The sequence below is a fragment of the Bacillus rossius genome, chromosome 10 (assembly GCF_032445375.1).
Source record: "Bacillus rossius redtenbacheri isolate Brsri chromosome 10, Brsri_v3, whole genome shotgun sequence".
NCBI classification, from domain to species: domain Eukaryota; kingdom Metazoa; phylum Arthropoda; class Insecta; order Phasmatodea; family Bacillidae; genus Bacillus; species Bacillus rossius.
In genome coordinates, this window is record NC_086337.1 from 37,884,704 (window position 1) to 37,904,872 (window position 20,169).

The 20,169-nt window shown below is 40.6% G+C and overlaps 1 protein-coding gene across 1 annotated transcript; it reads left to right on the forward strand.

Annotated features, from left to right (window-relative positions):
• Positions 1-589: 589 nt before the first annotated feature.
• LOC134535980 (aldo-keto reductase family 1 member A1-like) lies at positions 590-19,770 on the forward strand. Its single transcript, XM_063375448.1, has 7 exons — positions 590-689; positions 5,702-5,869; positions 8,108-8,308; positions 11,017-11,249; positions 13,670-13,829; positions 16,692-16,789; positions 19,448-19,770. Exons 1-7 carry the CDS (start codon positions 627-629, stop codon positions 19,476-19,478), a joined length of 954 nt encoding a protein of 317 aa, XP_063231518.1. The 5' UTR covers positions 590-626; the 3' UTR covers positions 19,479-19,770.
• The last annotated feature ends 399 nt before the right edge of the window (positions 19,771-20,169 follow it).

Below are 20,169 nucleotides of genomic sequence, written 5' to 3' on the forward strand. Positions count from 1 at the left end.
CTGTTTAATGAATTTAAACAAGATGCACAGTATTTTAATCAAATTCCTGGTCGAAAACCAGGTCCAAAGCCGGGGTTTAGTTTTTTTTAAATGTCTTTTTAGCTTTTATCGGAGCAGTTTTATTATACAGCTTAAAATTTTGGTCTGCTAATCAAATGATCCAGTACTCGACGTAGCTGCTCCGGCAACAAATTCTAGTGGCTGGTGCGGAAACTACCTGTGACTCGCGTCCATAAATTTAGTTGAAAAGACAGTTTGCATATATTTATCATTCTCGGCATTATTTTAAAGAATCAAAAATTAAATTTCGTGTCCGAGTTTCTTATCATAAGTGAATTTGCTTGTTACCGAGGTTAGATATTACACATCTCCGGCGAGTACTGAAAGACACGCTTACGTTTTTTTTTCTTTAATACACGTGTTCAATTTTTTTTTTTTTTTTTTTTAATGCTATTGTGCTAGGAGATAGCGTCGTTTCATGGTACACGGTACGCCGAGCTCAACACTGGTGTACTCGTACCACGATAGCGGCACGTCCGACAATCCGCGGGTACCGCTACTCGACCGACACGACCGCCGAGGTCACGCCCGGAGGCCAGTCCGTTGTCGACACAGGCGGCGTCCACATGAAGTACATCAAGCTGCACAACGGCGCCAGCATGCCGGCCGTCGGCTTCGGCACCTGGCAGGTCAGCCGTCTACCCGCTTTTCGTGGCATGGTTTCTTCCGCCTTGTCCGAATAGCACGGGCCCGTCTACAATTGCAATGTCCTAAACTGTGTCCCAGGCTCTCTTGACCCCTGTGACTTCTTGCGTGGTCATTGATCAACTTGAACCTTTTTGTCCCAATCTGTGTTCTTTGACAGCATAGAAGAATGAAAACTCGTGATATTTGCTGTTTCCGGTTCCCGTTTCAAAAGGCAAACAGAAAATAACGGAAATTTATTAGAGTTTACTTTTGCCTTATAGAAAAAATTAAATATTATTGAATTCCTATAAATTTCACAAGTTAACTAAATACTCAAAATAATATTGTAATTGAATATTCAAATATTCAAATATTCAAAACTTAGCTGCGAACACATTTACAAAGCATGAAAACAGTAAACAAAAAAAACCGAAAAACAATTTTGGTGCTATGTATTTACAGCGCTATGGTGACTATTTAAGAAATCTGTAGATTCGGAAATCGGACATCGCTATTTGTAGACAAGGCTGTTTTCCGTGTGAAGATGTGACGTCATTCAAATTGGGATAAGGCATATAAAGCCACTTCTAGTGAGAAACTAATCGTGAAAGGATGTCCGAATTATTTTGTCGCTAACACAACCTGGCGTATAAAATAATACACATATTCGATTGTAATTTTTTTGCTTTCAGATTATTCGCTGTCAGTGACAAATAATTTTTTTTTTAATTTGTACTTGCTCCAATGGGATCAATTCACAATAATAAATAAACTAAAAATGAATAGCAGTTGGCTGGTTCAAATACCGATTTTTGTCACATTACTACTAAAAGGAGCGCACAGAAAGTTTCAGAACATACAATTTTTCTTTGTCCTATGTGCCGAATTATTTTTGCGGCCAATCAGCGTACCCTATGTCAGTGACATAGAACAGAGGACTTGTTTTAATATGTGCATTTCAAAGATAAATATTTAAACAAATTCGAATATGTATTTATTTGCGACGAAATTCTTTGTAGTTTATTAGACTATTTGTAAACTTTAAAAAATAAACGGTGAAATTAAATGTTTAGATTCAGGTAAATAATCGCTTCTGTAAATTATAGCAAAAAATATATATATTCAAATGTTTTAAAGTGAAAATTTTGACGGAACTTAATGAGGGAAAAATCTGTCGGAAATATTCAAACTGATGCTGTGTTGTGTGCGTACGTAGTTTCGACTTCTGTGTTGTGCGTGTGCAACTGAGCTGTTTTTATTTGCTGTTTGCATGCTATCGCGAATATAGCCTAGGCTTTATATTCGCATATATGCCGTTCAATGATAGGCTTTATATTCGCATATATGCCGTTCAATGATAGCCTCTATTTTTTTTTCTACCACGCAGCTTGGGCTGGCCGTCTATGTTCATGTTTAGTTACAAATCACTGGAGAGTACTGAATGACTCGCTCACAATTTCTTTTTTTTCTGAAGAGCTGAAACACAAAGCTCAGCAAAGGCTCGTAAGTATATCATCCTGTTAAGTCATCTCACTCGGAACTACCGTCGCCACAAAACTTCTTACAATTCCAGTTTCGGAGACTCAACGGTCCAACACCAGCAGTGCCATTCGCCAGTAATTCTTTCTAGGAAGAACGATTGAAGAAGCTACCAAATTGAGTCAAAAACGGCACCGTTGTAAATCACACTTATGTCAACGGAATTAGTTTGCTTCGTGGAGAGTTTCACGACGAAGGCACTGCGTCGTATATCTGAGGATGAGCTTGGGTACGAAACTAATGTATATTTGTCAGTGCAAGAGGAACTGATTTAAATCATAGGCATACTACTTAATAAACATGCATATATATGTTTTTTTTTAAATCTAGTATCCTAAATTCTTCCTGGCACGGGGAAAAAAAAAGAGTAGAACAAAAGACGTTTTATTCTATTCGACTCCAGAGTTAACGAACAAAACAAATGTTTACTTGAAGGCCGATTCGCAGACACACGTAGTTGTTGGAGAGAGCTGAGTTAAAAAAAAAAAAAAAAAAAAAACCTCACGGTTATATGCAAAAATAAATTAATTCAAGATATCCGCTGAAGTAGCCTTCAGCAAGTCCTTCCGTGGACTTGAAAGAAAAAAAAGAGTTTGTCGCTTCGGATTTATTTTATTATTTTTCTTGTTCTTTTGTATCCCCTTTCACGGCCTCTGGTTTCCCGTTCCTTTTGTCAGTTTCCTGGCGTGAAGGTGAGAGTTAATTCTAACTATAAACTTTTATGATGCTGATTATAATTTTAATGGACACGATGATGACATCGTACCATGAGCATTGTGACTCCAGGTTATAAGAATTAATGTCTAAAGTGCTTCCCAATCCATGTACACATCTTTAAAGTTGGAGCTGAACAACAACATGTTTGTAAATAATAGAGAAAGTATTTTAAATAGAACACTGAGCGTTTGGATATGTTTAAAAGAATGAAGTCCCACAAACACCGTGAATTTTTTCGTTATAAAAGAAATTATTTAATTGAAATAATTGGGCGGGTAACGAGCTACAAAATATGTGTATCATAAAAATTTACCCCCAATTATTTCAATAAAAATAATTTTGTTACAGCGACAAAATATGCTGTGGTTGTAGAACTTCGTTCAATTGTCTTGGCCCCAGGGACTTCGATAAAAAGGGGGAGGGGAGACAGAGAGCAACAGTCCCCTGTTGAATTACGAATTTTTTTTTTTTATTCTTGAGTTCGCCCAATCTACCCTGATAGTAGAACACATATTGCAATACTAGTGCTAATAAAATTTATTGGAAACCTTACCAGTTGTGCTATACGCACAGTCAAATGTAATGTACAGTTATGGCCACGGTTTTATGTCTTTAGATTTTTGACGTGTAAACATTTTAGCTGTTGGTACACTGTATTTGGTAAGGAGTAATTTCGTGAATGGAACGGAAGTCGCGTGGAACGGAATTGCGTAAACACGGTGCTGCCATCTGTGGCGGATGGTGCGAACCAAAGTTAAAAAAGCTAAAAGGAAACATATAGTATTAACTGTTTAGCGAATTTTAACAAGACGGGCAGTATTTTAATATAATTCCTTTTTCGAAAATCAGGTCCATAGCCGGGGTTTAGTAGTTTTTCAAGAAAAAGAGCCGGGAGGGGGGGGGGGGGGGGTTCGCTTTTATCGGTGCCGTTTCTTTTTATAGTTTAAAATTTCGCTCTAAAATAGTCAACGTAGCTGCTCTGGCAACGAATACTAACGGCGGGTGCGAAAACTACGTGTGATTCACGTCCAGAAATATGTGTATATGTATCTATTTTAAATAATTCTACGTTAGTTTCGTATCATAAGCGTATTTTCAACACGAGAACACGTGGATTTGCTAGAGGTGGGTCGAAATGTAACAACCTGATATTTGGTAACTGATACACGCCTATATCAGGTACTGCAAACGAGTACACTTGACAAGTATCAAGTACTTTAGTATCAGTTTAGAATTCGCCTGGAACACCACGGCCAATGTGCGCAGAACCCGATCGCAGATGACGGTCACTTGGGCGGAGCTTGTGAAAGAGGAGGGAGCGGCACGACGAATAAGGGATAAAGGGAAAGAATGTAGGGGAGGAAGCGCAGGGGAAGGCGTTGAAGGAGAGGCGCAGGGCAGAGCGAAATTGTTAAGAGTAGTTTTGTTTATTGTCCCACATCAAAGTATGCTCAGTGCGCAGTGCGTGCATCGTCTCGTTCAATAATAAAACTAATGAAATTTTAATATTAAAAAGTACATTAATACAAGATATAATATTTATATTTGTGCACCTAACAGCTATGAAAATGCAAATAAATTCTCAGTTGACACTAATAACAGATGTAATCAACATATGGACTTTCTTGTTTCGAAAACAATTAGTAACTAGTGTTTTCATACATTAAAAGATTACGATTTTATCAAAAATAAAAAATGAAAAAACAGATAGGTTCATTAGTGAGCATACTATATCAATAGACATTTGAGTTAGGTACATCAGGCAGATAGCAGTGCCAATATCGATAAAAAAAACAATCACTTTGCAAGTTCAGTCACTATTTAACAAATAGTATTGCATTATAACTTAGTTTTTGTTTACACAAATTACACTTAGCAAACTCATTATTTTCCGTGAAAAAATTCCACACAAATGAAGTCTTTTTATTGCACTTATCCATTCCTTATTTCACTATAAAGATACTAACTACAAAGCATGACAGCCCGCAACAATGTACATGGTAAAACACGGCCAGGACGAACTGCAGTGAATGTTGAATTGTTGAACTGCCTGTATCAGGCGGGCATGAGAGTAACAGAGGTAGAGAATTACCGGGCGTGATAAATAATGTATCAGAGACACCGATACCTTTTTACGCTGGTGATGACGGCACGGAGGATGTGTAACCTGTAACGAGAATGCTGATACCTCGTTGCTTCTTGGGACCGCTACTGCTCTATCTGATACAAAAGTATCAGATACTTGTAACTAGTACATTACTGTATCAGTATCATGTTTATACTGATACCGAAAATTGCTGTAACAACCCACCTCTAGGATTTGCTCGCTGCCGAGGGGGCTAGGTGGCCCCTGGATTGTCCTGACGGCCCGCGCTCGCTCCAGGCGGGGTGCTGTCATAACTTAGAAACACATAACTTAGAATTTTATAAGTTATGACGGTTCTAAGTTATGACTTTCTACGTTATGGCGTTTCTAAGTTGTGTGGTTCTGCGTTGCGTGTTTCTAAGTTATGTGTTTCTAAGTTATGGCAGTTCTAAGTTGTGTGTTTCTAAGTTCTGATAGTTCTAAGTTATGATTTTCTACGTTATGACGTTTCTATGTTGTGTGGTTCTGCGTTGCGTGTTTCTAAGTTGTGTGTTTCTAAGTTATGATCTTTCTAAGTTGTGTGTTTCTAAGTTACGTGGATTTGTCCAAGTTTTCTAAGTCATGACAGTTCTAAGTTGTGACTTTCTAAGTGATGCGTGGTTCCCGCTCCAGGCCGGCGAGCAGGAGCTGGAGGCGGCGCTGGAGAGCGCGCTGGAGGCGGGCTACCGCCACATCGACACGGCCTACGTGTACGACAACGAGCGCGCCGTCGGCCGCGTGCTGGCGCGGTGGCTGTCGTCCGGCCGGGTCGCCCGGGACGAGCTGTTCGTCGTCACCAAGGTGCGGAGTTCCGCCGTCCGCGGCGGCTCCTCCTCCCGTGGTACTGTGCAGCGCGACTTGCCTCGAGCCCGGGCGCCACTGGCCAGGGGCGCAACAACTAAATTTCCAAAAGGGGGGGGGGAAACAATATACTTTTTTTTATAAAGAATCATCAATCCCCCCCCTCCCTATTGAAGCGCGGGGGGTCCGGGGGTCCTCCCCCGGGAAAATTTGCTATTTCAAGGTGGAAAATGGTGCTATTTAATCATTTTTATTATCTAAAAATTGATTACACAGCACTTTCTTTGCCCCCGTTTGCCCCCACTTCATGGTTTCAGAGGGGGGGGGGGCAAAATACCCTTCCCCCCGCCCCCTGTTGTTGCGCCCTTGCCACTGGCAGCCCTTCACACGCAAGCAGGGCCGGATTTAGAGGTCTGGAGGCCTCGGGTCAACAGAGGAGCGGAGCCCCCCTGACCCCAAATTATTTTCCAAATAATATAAAGTATTTTTTTCAGTCGAGTTTTCCAATAAATGATTTATTGTGAAATCAAGTAGATTCTCTTAGTATTTAAAAAAAAAACATACATAAATATAATCGGAGACAAGAATTATTTGAAATTATTGTGGGGGCCCCTCCGTTTGTGGAGGTCCCGGGGCATTCGCCCCGGTTGCCCTCCCCTAAATCCGGCCCTGCACGCAAGGCACGTCACTTGTCACTTTGCAAACACTGACAACCACATGAAGCTGTTTTACACAACGCTGTTGACAGAACAACAGAGGAGGCTCCAGGAAGACCAAGAATGATGCAGCTGCAAAATACGATGTTAAATACGTCACCAGTTTAGTTTGACCTTAGAATACCTACAAAATTTATGGTATAAAATATTGAAATTTAATACTTTTGATGGAAGGAATGTTTTAACACGCACATTGGAAATATATATGTAATATATATAATTTGGGATCGGGAGGGGCTATCGCCCCTATCCCCAACCCTTAGGAGCCGCGCTTTTGAAGTAGAATACGTATACCAATGGTATTACTTTTGAGACCTCTCAGATTTGAGGCAAGTTACATGAACACTACAACCGTCGACTTAATTAACAAAACTCGTAACTCCAATAATATAAAATTTAAAATTTTTGTATAAAGTTCCCTAGCATTTATTTACTGCATAGTTTCATTGTAAAACACGAATTATAATTGTTTTCCTATTAGAAGTTTTTTTTTTTTTTAATTATTTGGGTTGGAAATGAACGCTATAAATGTATCGAACATGGAGGCATTAGTCAATGGAGTGAGTGTCTGTTCTGAATTTTAAGTAAACTGGATAGCAAAACAAATCGTAGCTGCATAAAGGCTGATTTGGTATGAATTTGTTTAATAGCGTAAAAATAATCCGCTAGGAAGAATATTAAAGATGCCATCATGTAGTGATTATTGATAACTAGGGACCGGAAAAATTCGCGGATTCAATGACCTGTAGGATGAACTCCCTAGTTCTACGTACACTCGGTCAAATGCCACCCACTCATTGGCTGCTGTCTTGTGAGGCGGCCCAGCGTAGCAGCCTGCGATTCGATAAAGGTATTGGTCGGGAGTTTCTCATTGGCCCAGAGTCATCCAGGTGAGTTGTGAACCAATAACAGAGGCAGCACTGAGGTACAACGATTTGTATTTTAGCATATCGCGAAATGAATTCGAGGAATTTTTCCGGTCTCCGTTGATAACACATCTGCAAGAAATTAAGCGTTAAACTTGTATGAAGCCGTGCGTTGTCCTGCCACGCGGGCAGGAGAGAGAGGTTGTGAGGGGTCGACTTACGCCAGGGCCGGCGCGTCCGTATAGGCGAACTAGGCAACCGCCTAGGGCGCCAAGTAGCTGGGGGCGGCGCAGCGCGACACACAACAGCTGATATAATATGTTTAACGATTATTGAAACTAGATGAAAATGGATTTTTGTAACAGTTTGGAATGTTTATATTGGTATAAGTAATTATTTAAAGTCCACGGTGACCTGTTTATGATTTGTAATAAGTAAAAAAAGTAAAAAAAAAAAACACAAGCCTGCTTACATTTGATTTCTGACAAAATCTTAGGCTTACGTGATGTATTTTGAGGCAACGAATTTTATTTTTTGGGGTGTCCGGTGGGGGGGGGGGGGAGGCATTAAGGTTTTTCGCCTAGGGCGCCAATTTACCTTGCACCGGCCCTGTACTTACCTCCGCGGTAACTCACGGACGCGGTTGCTCCTCGCAGCTGCCGCCGACGGGGAACCGCGCGGACCGCGTGGACAAGTACCTGGCGAGGTCCCTGGAGAACCTGCGGCTGGAGCACGTGGACCTGTACCTGGTGCACGTGCCCTTCGGCTTCCAGGAGCGCGGCGACGAGCTGCACCCGGCCGCCGAAGACGGCTCCATCCTGGCGGAGCTGGACACGGACCACGCGTCCCTCTGGAAGGTGGGTGCGCCCGTCGTCCTCGGCTCTCCCGTGTAGAGCGTTCCTGAATGGAACCTACCTTTGAATATATAATATACTGTATAGAAGTCGCGAGTGGATAGGATTTACTCTACGTTTTTTCAGGAGCGTATGATGAGCAGCTTGGGAACTTTCACCGCATGCAAGGCGCTGCCGTAACGACCTGTATCGTCCTAGGTTGTTATTTACACGTTAGAGCGCTGCACTGTCGCCCGCTGTCATTTCCCCCCACCCCCCAACCAAACATTCACTGCAGCTCAAGGTCGTTCAACGGGAGGGGGAAGGGGTGTTTGAAGAGTTCGACATTTGTCCGCTAGGGACCACCACAAGTCTATGCCCTAGAGATGGTGGCGATTGCGGCGGTGAATTAACCAACTACCTCGAAACCGTATTAGAAATTTTAACCTGGGCTGGCGACTTCTATACAGTATATATATTCAAAGATGGAACGGAAATGATTGTCTACGGTGCTGCCATCCGTGACGGACGGCGCGAAACTAAAGATCACAAAGCCAAAGGGAAACTCTAGTATTAACTGTTTAATGAATTGCAACAATATGGACAGTATTTTAATCAGATTCATTGTCGAAAATCAGGTCCAAAACCGGGGTTTAGTATTTTTTTTTAAGTCTTTTTTTTTTTTTTTTCACTTTTATAGGAGCTCTGCAAATCTAATTATTCGATAGTCGACGTAGCTGCTGCGGCCACGAATTCTAGCGGCTGGTGTGAAAACTACGTGTGATTCGCGTCAAGAAATGTAGTTGAAAATACAATTTGCGTATATTTATCACGTTCGGCATTATTTTAATGAATTCTACGTTAAATTTCGTGTCTGCGTTTCGTATTATAGGTGTATTTCCAACGTGAGAGCACATGAATTTACGCCTAAGATGTTACACATCAAAAACACGTTGTAACAGTTTCTCATCTTTTCGGAGAACTGTACACAACTTTGCAGAGTTTCGTTTAGGGACATGTTCCTTAGAAAAAAAACCGCTTGTTTAGGCATTCCCTGCCATCCATTAAATTTATTCGCAGCAATTTGAGAAATTTATTTAAAACTCTCGCTGGGCTAAGGTGTGGCCCTACCTTTCAGGGTAACCTAAGATAGGTCCCCTATTATACATTTATAATATAATGTATTTATGTAATACATTTTTAATTATGTAATAATAGTAAATTTATCTGTTTAAATAAAAAATTTAGTGTTCGTTCGTTCAAAATCTTAAATCTCCGAAAAGCTCTTCACCGGATTGCTTTGAAATTTTGACACAACATTGCATTTGAATATTTGCGTGTTTTTACACACCTATGTCACACCTGTGACACGTAAAAATATAGATAAAATATAGATAGGAATAACACAAATATATTTTAATATTTAAATTGATATAGAGATACATAGATATATGTAGCCAACCTATAGGAGAGAGATAAAGAGATATAGAGAGATATAAATATATTTGTAGATAGAAATATAAAGAGATATAGAGAGAGTAATATATAGAGATCTGCTTTATATGTGTGTAGTTATTTCAAACAAATTACAAAAAAAAATGATTGAGGCATTGCAAGGCATGCCGGGCATTAGGTGGTTGAATATATACTAATATTATAAAGCTGAAGAGTTTGTTTGTTTGTTTGAACACGCTAATCTCAGGAACCACTGGTCCGATTTGAAAAATTCTTTCAGTGTTGGATAGTACATTTATCGAGGAAGGCTATAGGCTATACATATTATATTATCAATAACATTAGGGATCCTTACTAAAAGTCCAATTTAGAATCAAATGCGTTGGAGGGGGTTAGATACAACATGCAGTACACGTACGAAGTGTGTGTTGACAATGCCGCAGGCGCTAGAAGTTTATTTCCTATTGCCTATTAACATTGTTGCCACACACTAGATGCCTTATAATTCTTAATTTTCCCATAAAAGTAAAAAAACACCCGTGTGATATTAACAATGAAGCAATCAGTACCCTCATAAGAGTTCAATTAGTATTTAAATACTTTTTATCACTTTAAATCGCAAACCTAAACTATTGTTTTTTTTTTCTTCTCTCTGTGTTTAATTTGTTTTTTATTGCCTTTTTTTTAAAGTATATATATTTTACAGACTTGAAACTTCACAGTAATGTTCCTTATGTTACGCAGGATGACATTTTCCGAAAATTAGATCCCATGGGTGGTTAAAACCAGGCAACAGTGGGTACTTTGTCTGCATGAGAACAGGATTTTGCATTGTTCATGCCTTCTGCGTCTCCATGGCAACGGGCATCGCGCGGCAGTGGCGTACCCACAAGGAGGGGCATGTATAATGAGCGGCCCAAGAGTGATCTGCCTGTAGACTGCCGTAGCGAAGTACGGGTACATCAGTTGTACGTTGCGTGCACGAGTCGGGAAACCATCGGTGCTATTCATTTTCTCTCCGGTACATTATACAGCATTGTAATAAATTTTCACTGAATTTTTTTTTATTTACCATTACTGTAAATGGGAGATGTGGCTTAATTTTTTTTCCATTAGTATAGCCGTGCGAAGCCGGCTCGGGCAGCTAGTAATGAATAACATGCAACAATAATATTGTTATTATTAATTTCATTACTCATTGTTGTTGTGGCACTGTGGTGTTTGGGCGGCGGGCAGCAGGGAGCAGTGAGGAGCACGGCGCACGGGTGTTGACGCAGGCGATGGAGCGGCAGGTGGCGGCGGGGCGCGCCAGGGCCATCGGGCTGTCCAACTTCAACGAGGCGCAGCTGGGGCGACTGCTGGCCGGCGCGGAGGTGCCTCCGGCCTGCCTGCAGGTGGAGATGCACCTCTACCTGCAGCAGCGGCCGCTGCGCGCCTTCTGCGAGGCCAGGGGCATCGCGCTGTGCGCCTACTCGCCGCTCGGCAGCCGCGGCACGTCCAAGCTGCTCGGGTCAGTGCAGGCCTATCTCGTGTCTGTTACCTGCTTGCTTCCCGAGTCCAGGTCGGCAACCCTCGCAGGAACCTCTTCCACCAACTCTGGCAATGCTTCTGCAATCCCGTAGCAAGTTATATCTTGTTTAGTTATGTATCTCACGTTGCCACCAAAGTCTCATTTTACTCTAGCCAGGGGCGCAACAACTAAATTTCCAAAAGGGGGGGGGGGGGGCAATATTCCTATTTATAAAGAATCATCGATCCGGGAAAATTTGTATTTCAATGTGGAAAATTGTGCTATTTAAGCAGTTTTATTATCTAAAAATTGATTACACTGCTATTTCTTTGCCCCCGTTTTCCCCCACTTCAAGGTTTCAGAAGGGGGGGGGGGGGGAAATACCCTTGCCCCCCTCCCCCCCCCCTGTTGCGCCCCTGACTATAGCTACTATTATCTGCTCATGTTTAAATGGGACTGAAACAGATTTTCACTAACTACTACTTGAATTACAGGGTACAAGTCCTTCGATGCCAAGAACAAATTCGTATTGATTAATTTTATCCACTCCCAGTAGCGTCTGATGCAACAAGACAATTCCATTGAAATGCCCACGTTCCAGTTCTTACCTCCAGGTCTAGTTGTCCCATGCACGGGTGATGTATCACCGGTTTCTGTCCTCGGACTGTGTCCTTCTCAGCTTTTCGCCGCGCGAACTATGGACGCCGAGGCCCCAGTGTCAATGGTAAGTAGACACTGCCTGCTGTTGACACGCCCATTCAGTAGTAGACTGTCATTGCCTCTATGAAGTAACGGTACGGTGAAGGCCGTAGAGCTGGCGTGTGCCCCTTCACATTAGCTACTGCTTGTTTCCCTGTTGCTCTTCTTTCTGCGGGGTTTACTTGTGTGTTGAGCAGTCCCACTGAATGTGCCCTAATTGTTGGCAGGCAAAGCGTCGTGGGTGACCTCCTGTCCTCAGGAACTGGGAACATATTGAGTTCCAGCAGCATCCTTCTGAGACCTTGTGATATTTACCTTCGCTGGTGGTGGCATCAGTAATTCCCTCGTGGCATGGTTCTTATCTCGTTCTCCTTGTCTCGATATTAGATGCAGTGCGCACCGATTCTGTCTCCATGCCGTGGAGCTCTTTTTGTGGCGGGCTTAACGCAGGGTTTGCTGCACTTCTGCTTCCCTGAGCTCATATATGAACGCAGCACTCTGCAGGAGCCTCTGGGTAGGCAAAATGCACAGGCCTATCAATGGCAGCCTCGAATTCCAGAAGTGTTTTCTGAGGATAGCTGTTGGCATGTCTTCAAAGCTGTCGTGTACACCTCGCCCATATGCCGGTCACCATACCTCAGTTCTATGTCTTTCTACTAATACAGTATATTTATTCTGGTCTGGACCTGGTATATGGTCTGCAGCAGCTCGTTTGGAGATACTCGCAAGGCTACAAGTGGAGTGCTGTAGCATTCTCTTCCTCACTCCAGCCATTCACCTCACAACTGCTTCGAACCGTCGCCTCTATACCCCCCAACAAAGAGTGGCCATCGGAAGCAGGTGGCTTGAATTTTGGGTGGTTGCTGAAAGGGTTCTCCGTCTTGATTTAGGAGTCACTCTTCCGGCATGCAGCAGCTGCAGCTTCTTTATAATCATGTTTCGGCATTCTTTAGATTACAGCCGCTACACACTGTTCAGTGGTCTGCTCAAATTGAGCCAACTGCTGTGCCATCAGTTCTCCATGCTCGGCTAGGCGCTGTTCTTGCTGCGCGCGTGTAGCGGTAATGGAGGCTGGCGCGCGGGCTTGCTGGACAGCCTCGTCGCTAGCGTCTTTGTAAAAATTATAATAAACATTCCATTATAAATGCTTGATTCTTATTTAATTTGTTTCACTTCATCAACATACTGCATGTTTTATTCCCGAATTTAAATTAAAAATTAATTTATTTTCTTAGCAAACTAGAAATCGAAAATTCTTAAACCACTAAAATACGTATTTCTGAAAGGGGGGAAAAAATCAAATTTTACATCAAAATCAGTTTAATCCAAGGAATAAATTGAATTAAAAAAAACATATAAGATTTAAAAAAAAATACAAAGGCACACAAAACAAACCAGGACCAAATTTGTTTCAAATGTCTAGCATTTAGACGTTTTACGTGTCTCCTGTACTATTTCTGAGGGGGAAAAAATGAAGAAAGTTGTGATGTGACATGCTTCAGTTGTTGAATGTGAGAGACCGCACGCGAGGGACGAGCCAGTGGCGTAGCAAGCGGGTGGCAGGGATGGCCCCCGCCAGGGGCGCCGCGACGGTATCGCGTTACTGAACCCTCCTCCCACTCCCTTTTAATCCGAGAAGGGGGTTGGGGGGGGGGGGGGGCATTTCCAGTTCTGGCCAGGGGCGCCAGTCACCCTAGGGACGACGGGAGGGTTGGTTGCAGCAAGGAGCTGCCCGACCTGATGGGCGACCCAGCGGTGAAGGAGGCGGCGGCCAGCCACGGCAGGAGCCCCGCCCAGGTGCTGCTGCGCTTCGCCGTGCAGAGCGGGGTCGCCGTCATCCCCAAGAGCACCAACCCGGCCCGCATCAGGGAGAACATACAGGTGCCTCCACGCCGAGCGAGTGACAGGCGATCTCTGCCTAGAGGCGGTTTGCCTAAACATGAATTCGTTACGGCGGATTTGCCTAAAGTCATTTCGCCTAAAGGCGTTTTCCCTATGGTCAAATTGCCTAACGGCTATTTGCCTAAAGGCGATTTGCCTTAAGACGATTTGCTTAACGGCGTTTTCCCTAACGGAGTTCTGCCTGACGGCGATTTGCCTAACGGCGTTTTGCCTAAAATTAAGCAAAACGTCTTTAGGCAAAACGACACATGCCCCGCCGAGCTGATCACCCATGGCCCCCAAATTCGATTACGGGCCCTGGACCCAGGATCGGAGAAGCCCCCCCCCCCCCCAACCACAATTTTACAGTCACGTGCTACATTATGATTGCGTGGTTATTTCTTACCTTCACTCTTTTTAGAATGTTATTTAACCTGAAAATACAGGGTATAATTAATTATGGTTACTATTTTTGTAAGTCCAAACTAAGCTTTATTTATAAAACGTTCAATAGCCTATGTTGTTTTTTTCTAGTTTGTAAAAAAAATTATGATAGTTAAACATTTAAATAATAAACAGGGCTGGGCCCGGGCCCTAGACACAGGGGTCCACCCAGCCCCACCCTTGTGGGGGGGGGGGGGGCGTGTCACCCCACTGCACTGTCATGAGTGAAGTGTTCCACTTATTGAACTATCCCGCAGTTAAAAACAAAGGATGGTAATAAACTCAACTGTTAAGTATTTCACACTTTTGGGGTGAGAGATAAAAAAGAACATTATTTATTAAAGGAAGCCCCGATGTTTTACAGTACATGTTGTAGGGGTGGCGATGTCTTGCGACTTGCGTGTTTTATAAACTACCGTAGTTTTCTTGCGTTCCTTGCAGAGTTTCAAAACCCAGCTTTTCTCAGCATCGACCGCCATTTGGGGTTAATGAATCTCCATGCCATGAATTTTTTTTTAACCAAAACAATTTTCTCGTATGTTCCACTACTTTTAGTTTTCTGTGGCAAATTCATAATACAATTATGTCATGGTTTCTTTCAATAAGTCCATTTTTTGGGTTTTCCACAGCTGAGTAGCACATAAAAATTAGTTTCTATGATATCATTTTTGAAAAATTTCTTCGTAAAAATCTATAATTAGCGAGAAAAAAATTCAAAATGGCGGTTGAGTATTAAGGTTTTATCTTCACCCACCATTTTGGATATATTGTTTTGCTAATTCCAAATATTTCAGAAAAAGAAATTTCAAAAATAAAACTCTGCAAGTAGGAAAATAAAATGAACTTCTAGCGAACACGACAACTGCCATTACATCCTTGGGTTTTTACGGATAGCTCCTTAATTTAAGTGTGTGTGTGTGTGTGTATGGGCAAAAAAAATGCAATGCTTATGTAGTGAAAAATCCTTAGAAATTTAAATAAAACAAAAAATAAAACCAAAATAATGACGTGAAAATTCAAGAATAACCAAGTGTAAAACCAAGGCAACATTTTTTGTTTGTTTTAATTTGTTCATGCACATTAATAATCCATAATACAAGAAGCGATTGTCACTTCAGGTTGCGATCTCTACCTGTATGCGATAATGATCGAAAAACACCTTTTTTCCCACTGTAAAGGGAATGATGCTGTTACTAACTAAAGCTATATTTCAAATACAACCAGCCTTAAACAAATCACTATATAATAAATTTAATTTGTTTTATCTCATGTAGATTCTAAATTTTTTCTTGTAAAAATATGTTTTTAAATTTAATTTTCAAGAACGCGTAGCTTTAGGCCACAAGTGACAAGTTTATGATTCAGTTTCCCATTATTTTGTTGACGTTTGTTGACAATCTTTTGTTGTCAAGATGGCACACATTCTCTGCCTTAAGGTGGGTTTACGATTAAAACCTTAAGAATTATAAACTTAACCTGTAGGCCGAGCACATGGTTAAGTAATATCCAGTTTATGATTGAATTAGTCGTTGTTAAATTCAAACCAATAAAAACGGGCGTGAAAGAAGCTATGTTATTCAAGTTGAATTTTTGTAATCGCAGGTATCGTCTGCATTTTAAAGTGCATTTTCGGTTTGTAATCTTTTCCGATTAATAATTTTTTTAACGTAACATTTGTATCCCTGGTGGAATTGGTTATGTAGGCCTACCTACTTGAAATACCAGACACAACGGCCACGATTAAACCTAAAATTTACAACATTTCAGCTCGTAACTTAGAATATGTACACAAATAAGAATCCGAGGGTTTTTAACTTTAATATATAAATACTAGTTCATGTAATGCTAATATCGTCTATTACAATCCACCATAACATGGCTTTACAGTAGGAAAATATATTCATGAATTGTATTCGTTTATTATCATAAATAACCAGAAACGCATCATAATTATAAATTTCCAAAATCTTAAAACAAAATGTATTCCAATCCGAGCTTCCTTTTTTTTTTTTTTTTTTTTTTTTTTCATTTTCATGCAATGTTCTTCTAAGTATTTTATCGTTTCTTAACACGATGCAAGTAATTCCTTCTACTCCTTTCGCACTACTTCCTAATAACTTGCTTTCCCAACGAAACATTATTTCGCGCCAACAACACGTTCTACTGTGCTCTGATTGGCGCCTCCCTTGGTTCTTGCGGGAAAAAATAAAATATAATATAACCGTTATATGATTCGCACACGATCTCTTCATAATTCCTACATGAAAATCATAACCCATTCCACTAGTAGGCCTATACACAGAGCCACATGTCAAGTACACGACTAATTCTTAAATTTCCAATCGTAAGCCCACCTTTACTTCTTACCTGCAAGATGAGCACGCATGTATCTAACTGAGCAATATTGATTCCGTGTAGGTTTTTGACTTCGAGCTGACGGACGAAGAGATGACCCGGCTCGCCGACCTTGACCGAGGACCCGCCGGCCGAATTGTGGACTTCACTTTCTTGAAAGGGTGAGGCACTCGTCAAGTCCATATAAGCTTGGCACGGTGTTGCCAAGCGATGGCCAAAGTTCAATACTGAAATCTCGGTTTAACGTCTTACGATTATAATAATTTTGCTTCTGATATCTCTGTTTTTTTTTTTGCAAACGATTTGGAATTAATGCATAATACAACTATGAATAATAGTTTAAAATGTTTCTTTTTTTTATAAAAAAAAAGTCATTATTTAACGGTCTTTATGACATCAAAAGGAAAATTTACATGTCATTGCTAGCGTTTACTGATTTCATGAAATAGCCGTTCGTATGTACTAGCCTTCGTCTTAATTCTATTTTTAGTATATCATCCAATTAGGTGTTCCCAAAATAAAATGAAAAACTAATGTTTCTGTAGTTTTTTTTTAGTAGAAAAAAGCATTTTGTAAATAATTAAATGTGATTATACGATGAATTTATTTAAAATGCACAAAAAAAATACACGAAATATAAAGAGGAAAATTGTTTAGACTACCACTCCCCTAAGGTAGCGGGACCTTCGAGATTGTAGAGTGAATTTCAAGTCATGCCGGGGGAAACTGGGATCGAATCCACGACCTTGAAAACATCAGCGCAACGTGCTAGCAATCAGGACCATGCCAGGGGCCTCCGCAAAGAGCAGAATCCCATTAGAGTTTGCCAAGAAAGTTTCGCTTGCAACACCTCTCAGTATGTCAAATAAAGTTGGAGGGTTACGACGTCACCGAAACGTCATTTGCGCCGCAATATTTGTTTTAAAAAGTTGGGTGACTAAGAGTTTCCAACAAATCGTGAAGGACACGTGGTCTATTAAAAAGGTTATAAAAGCGAAATAACTAAAAAAAAAAAAATGTAATATAAATGTCGTATGCAAAACAATGTCATATATGTATAATATGAAAATTTTGTGCCCATTACTATTTTTAGAAAAGAAAAAAAAATCGTTTATAATGTAACTAGTATTAACGTAAGTTAAATTTATAGATGTTTCAAAAGTTTAAAAATTAACCTCCTCTGAGATGCATTATTTAATTTCAAAATGTGATTAAATCTGGAAAGTAAGAGATAACTCTGATAATACGACATGATGTAAAAAATAGGCCTATTTTACGTAATATGACCAACATAATTTGATGGAGAAAATTGGACGCCATTTTCCATCAAATATTACTACTTCTACTCTATTGTCCAATAAAGCTGGAGACAGCGTGACAGGGCCTTTACCCTATAGAACAACGCGAAGAGTTTCAACAGATGGCCCTCGAGGCAAACATTGAGAGGTTTTCTAACCAGTTTTATTTAAGCACTTCCCTTTGATACTTAACCTGAGAGCGACTTCTGACACGAAACTGGCATTCGCTCTTTCACGGAAGTGTGGAGAAATTGGCTGGCTAAAGGAATAAAAGAAAGCACGGGAAAGAAATTAAAAGCTTGTGTTTCGTGGAAGGAGGAATTCAAAACCGACACGGCAACACGCGGCACGCTAACTTCTTCAGACAAAGTTGTTCGCTGTAACCGTTAAGGAACGTTCTAAAATGACACGGAAGCAGACACGGATCTCACGGAACATTTCACTATCGCATCTGCTGCTGCAACAATGCACGGAAACGTAACAAATGACAAACCAATTGGATTGCATTTCAAGGTTACGAAATATTAATTTAATTAAAAAAAAATATTTTATGCTTGGAAACCATAGCAGGGGCAGAATTTACAAAAATAATAACACTAAACTACAAAGTAACGATATAACACTAGATATTCTTGCAGTTGAAACAGTTTTTAACGTGTTTAGAACATTAACAAAAATGGCTACCAACGCAGCCAAGTACCCGGCTTCTATTGGTCGCACGGAGTAACGTAAACGGAAGACTTCACCATTGCCGAGCTAATCCGTACGGGTCCGTCTCCGTGTGCGTGTTATTGCAGAAACTTTGTTCCGTGAAATCCGTCTCCGTTTACGTGTCATTGTAGAACGTGCCTTAGAGCCGTTCTACGACACGGAAATAGAGACAGACCCGTACGGGTTAGCTCTTTCCTTTACGTCGCTCCGTGCTATCAATAGAAGCCGAGTACTTGGCTGTGGTGCTGGCCATATTTGTTTATGTTCTAAATACCTGAAAATTTGTTTCAAGTACAAGAATATCTAGTGTACTATTATTACTTTGTCGTTAATGTTTTATTATATATCTCATTTCTGACCGTGCTATGATCTTGATTTATAATATATATTTTTAATTAAATATTTCGTAACCTTGAAATGCATTCTCATTGATTGCCATTTGTTACGTTTCCGTGGATTGTGGAAGCAGCAGACGCGATAATGAAATGTTTTGGGAGATTTATTTAGTTTTTGTTAGAAACTCACTATTAATGAGGACTGCGGGCTTTCACGGCCATTGCCGCGTCAAAAGTGAAGAGTTTACCAACCCTTCTGCCGACATTGCAGTCAAGCTAACAAACAGCCTCCTTCTCAGTCGGAGACTGTTGCCCTGATGATGGCGACCGCAATGTCGACCGAAACGTTGGTTGAACTATTCGCTTTTTGACTCAGCAAAAAATACACAAGTCAAGAAACTTCACTATCATTGCCCCAAAATTATCATTTGAAAACAGTTATTTATTTATTTATTTATTTTTTGGAATGTTTCAGAATCGACAAGCACCCAGAGTTTCCCTTCTGAAGATAGGCGAGCAGATGCAAATATGAAACACGTCTTATAGCACACACGTCGTGAATTATTGTTTGTAATTGTATATTTAATTTACCTTGCACTTTTTTTTATTATTCAACACAAAAGGTAAGCAATTTTTAACTCTGAAAATGTGCAAAAATATACTGTAAACGTGGTTATGAATAGGTAGTGTAAAAGTGAACCTTTTGTTTTCGTCACCTTTGTAACATCATTGTGCATTTATTTTTGTGTCTGGTGTTGTTTCAGAACGCAATGTTAAAAAAAAAAAAACTTTTCTACATACTTTAGTACCGTAAATTTAGAGTCCTACCCAAAATCCATTAATCCTATCCCTGAGGTGAACCAGCAGATAATTGTAGGTACCTGAGAGAGTTGACTATAAAACCAGAACAGAAATTAATATTTGCAGCTCTGCAGTGATTGCCTTGTGAGATTATTGTGTTAGACAGGACAGAGTTAGTTCTTTGCACGTGCAAAATCTCAATGAAAAAAAAAAATGTGAGCGAGACCTTCAGTACTCGTCAATGATGTTTAACATCTAACTTCGGTAACGAGAAAATTCATGCGTTATCGTGGTGCAAATACACTTAAAATACGAAACTCGGACAATACATTTAACGCAGAATTCTTAAAAAATAATTCCGGCGTGATAAATATACGCAAAATTGTTTTTTCACTA

Bases quoted from the DNA above. Each gene is read 5' to 3' on its own strand.
- LOC134535980 (XM_063375448.1), top strand. From the start codon at position 627: ATGAAGTACATCAAGCTGCACAACGGCGCCAGCATGCCGGCCGTCGGC. The intron at 690-5,701 runs GTCAGCCGTCTA...TTCCCGCTCCAG, and splicing joins TCGGCTTCGGCACCTGGCAG to GCCGGCGAGCAGGAGCTGGA. The intron at 8,309-11,016 runs GTGGGTGCGCCC...GTGTTGACGCAG, and splicing joins ACCACGCGTCCCTCTGGAAG to GCGATGGAGCGGCAGGTGGC.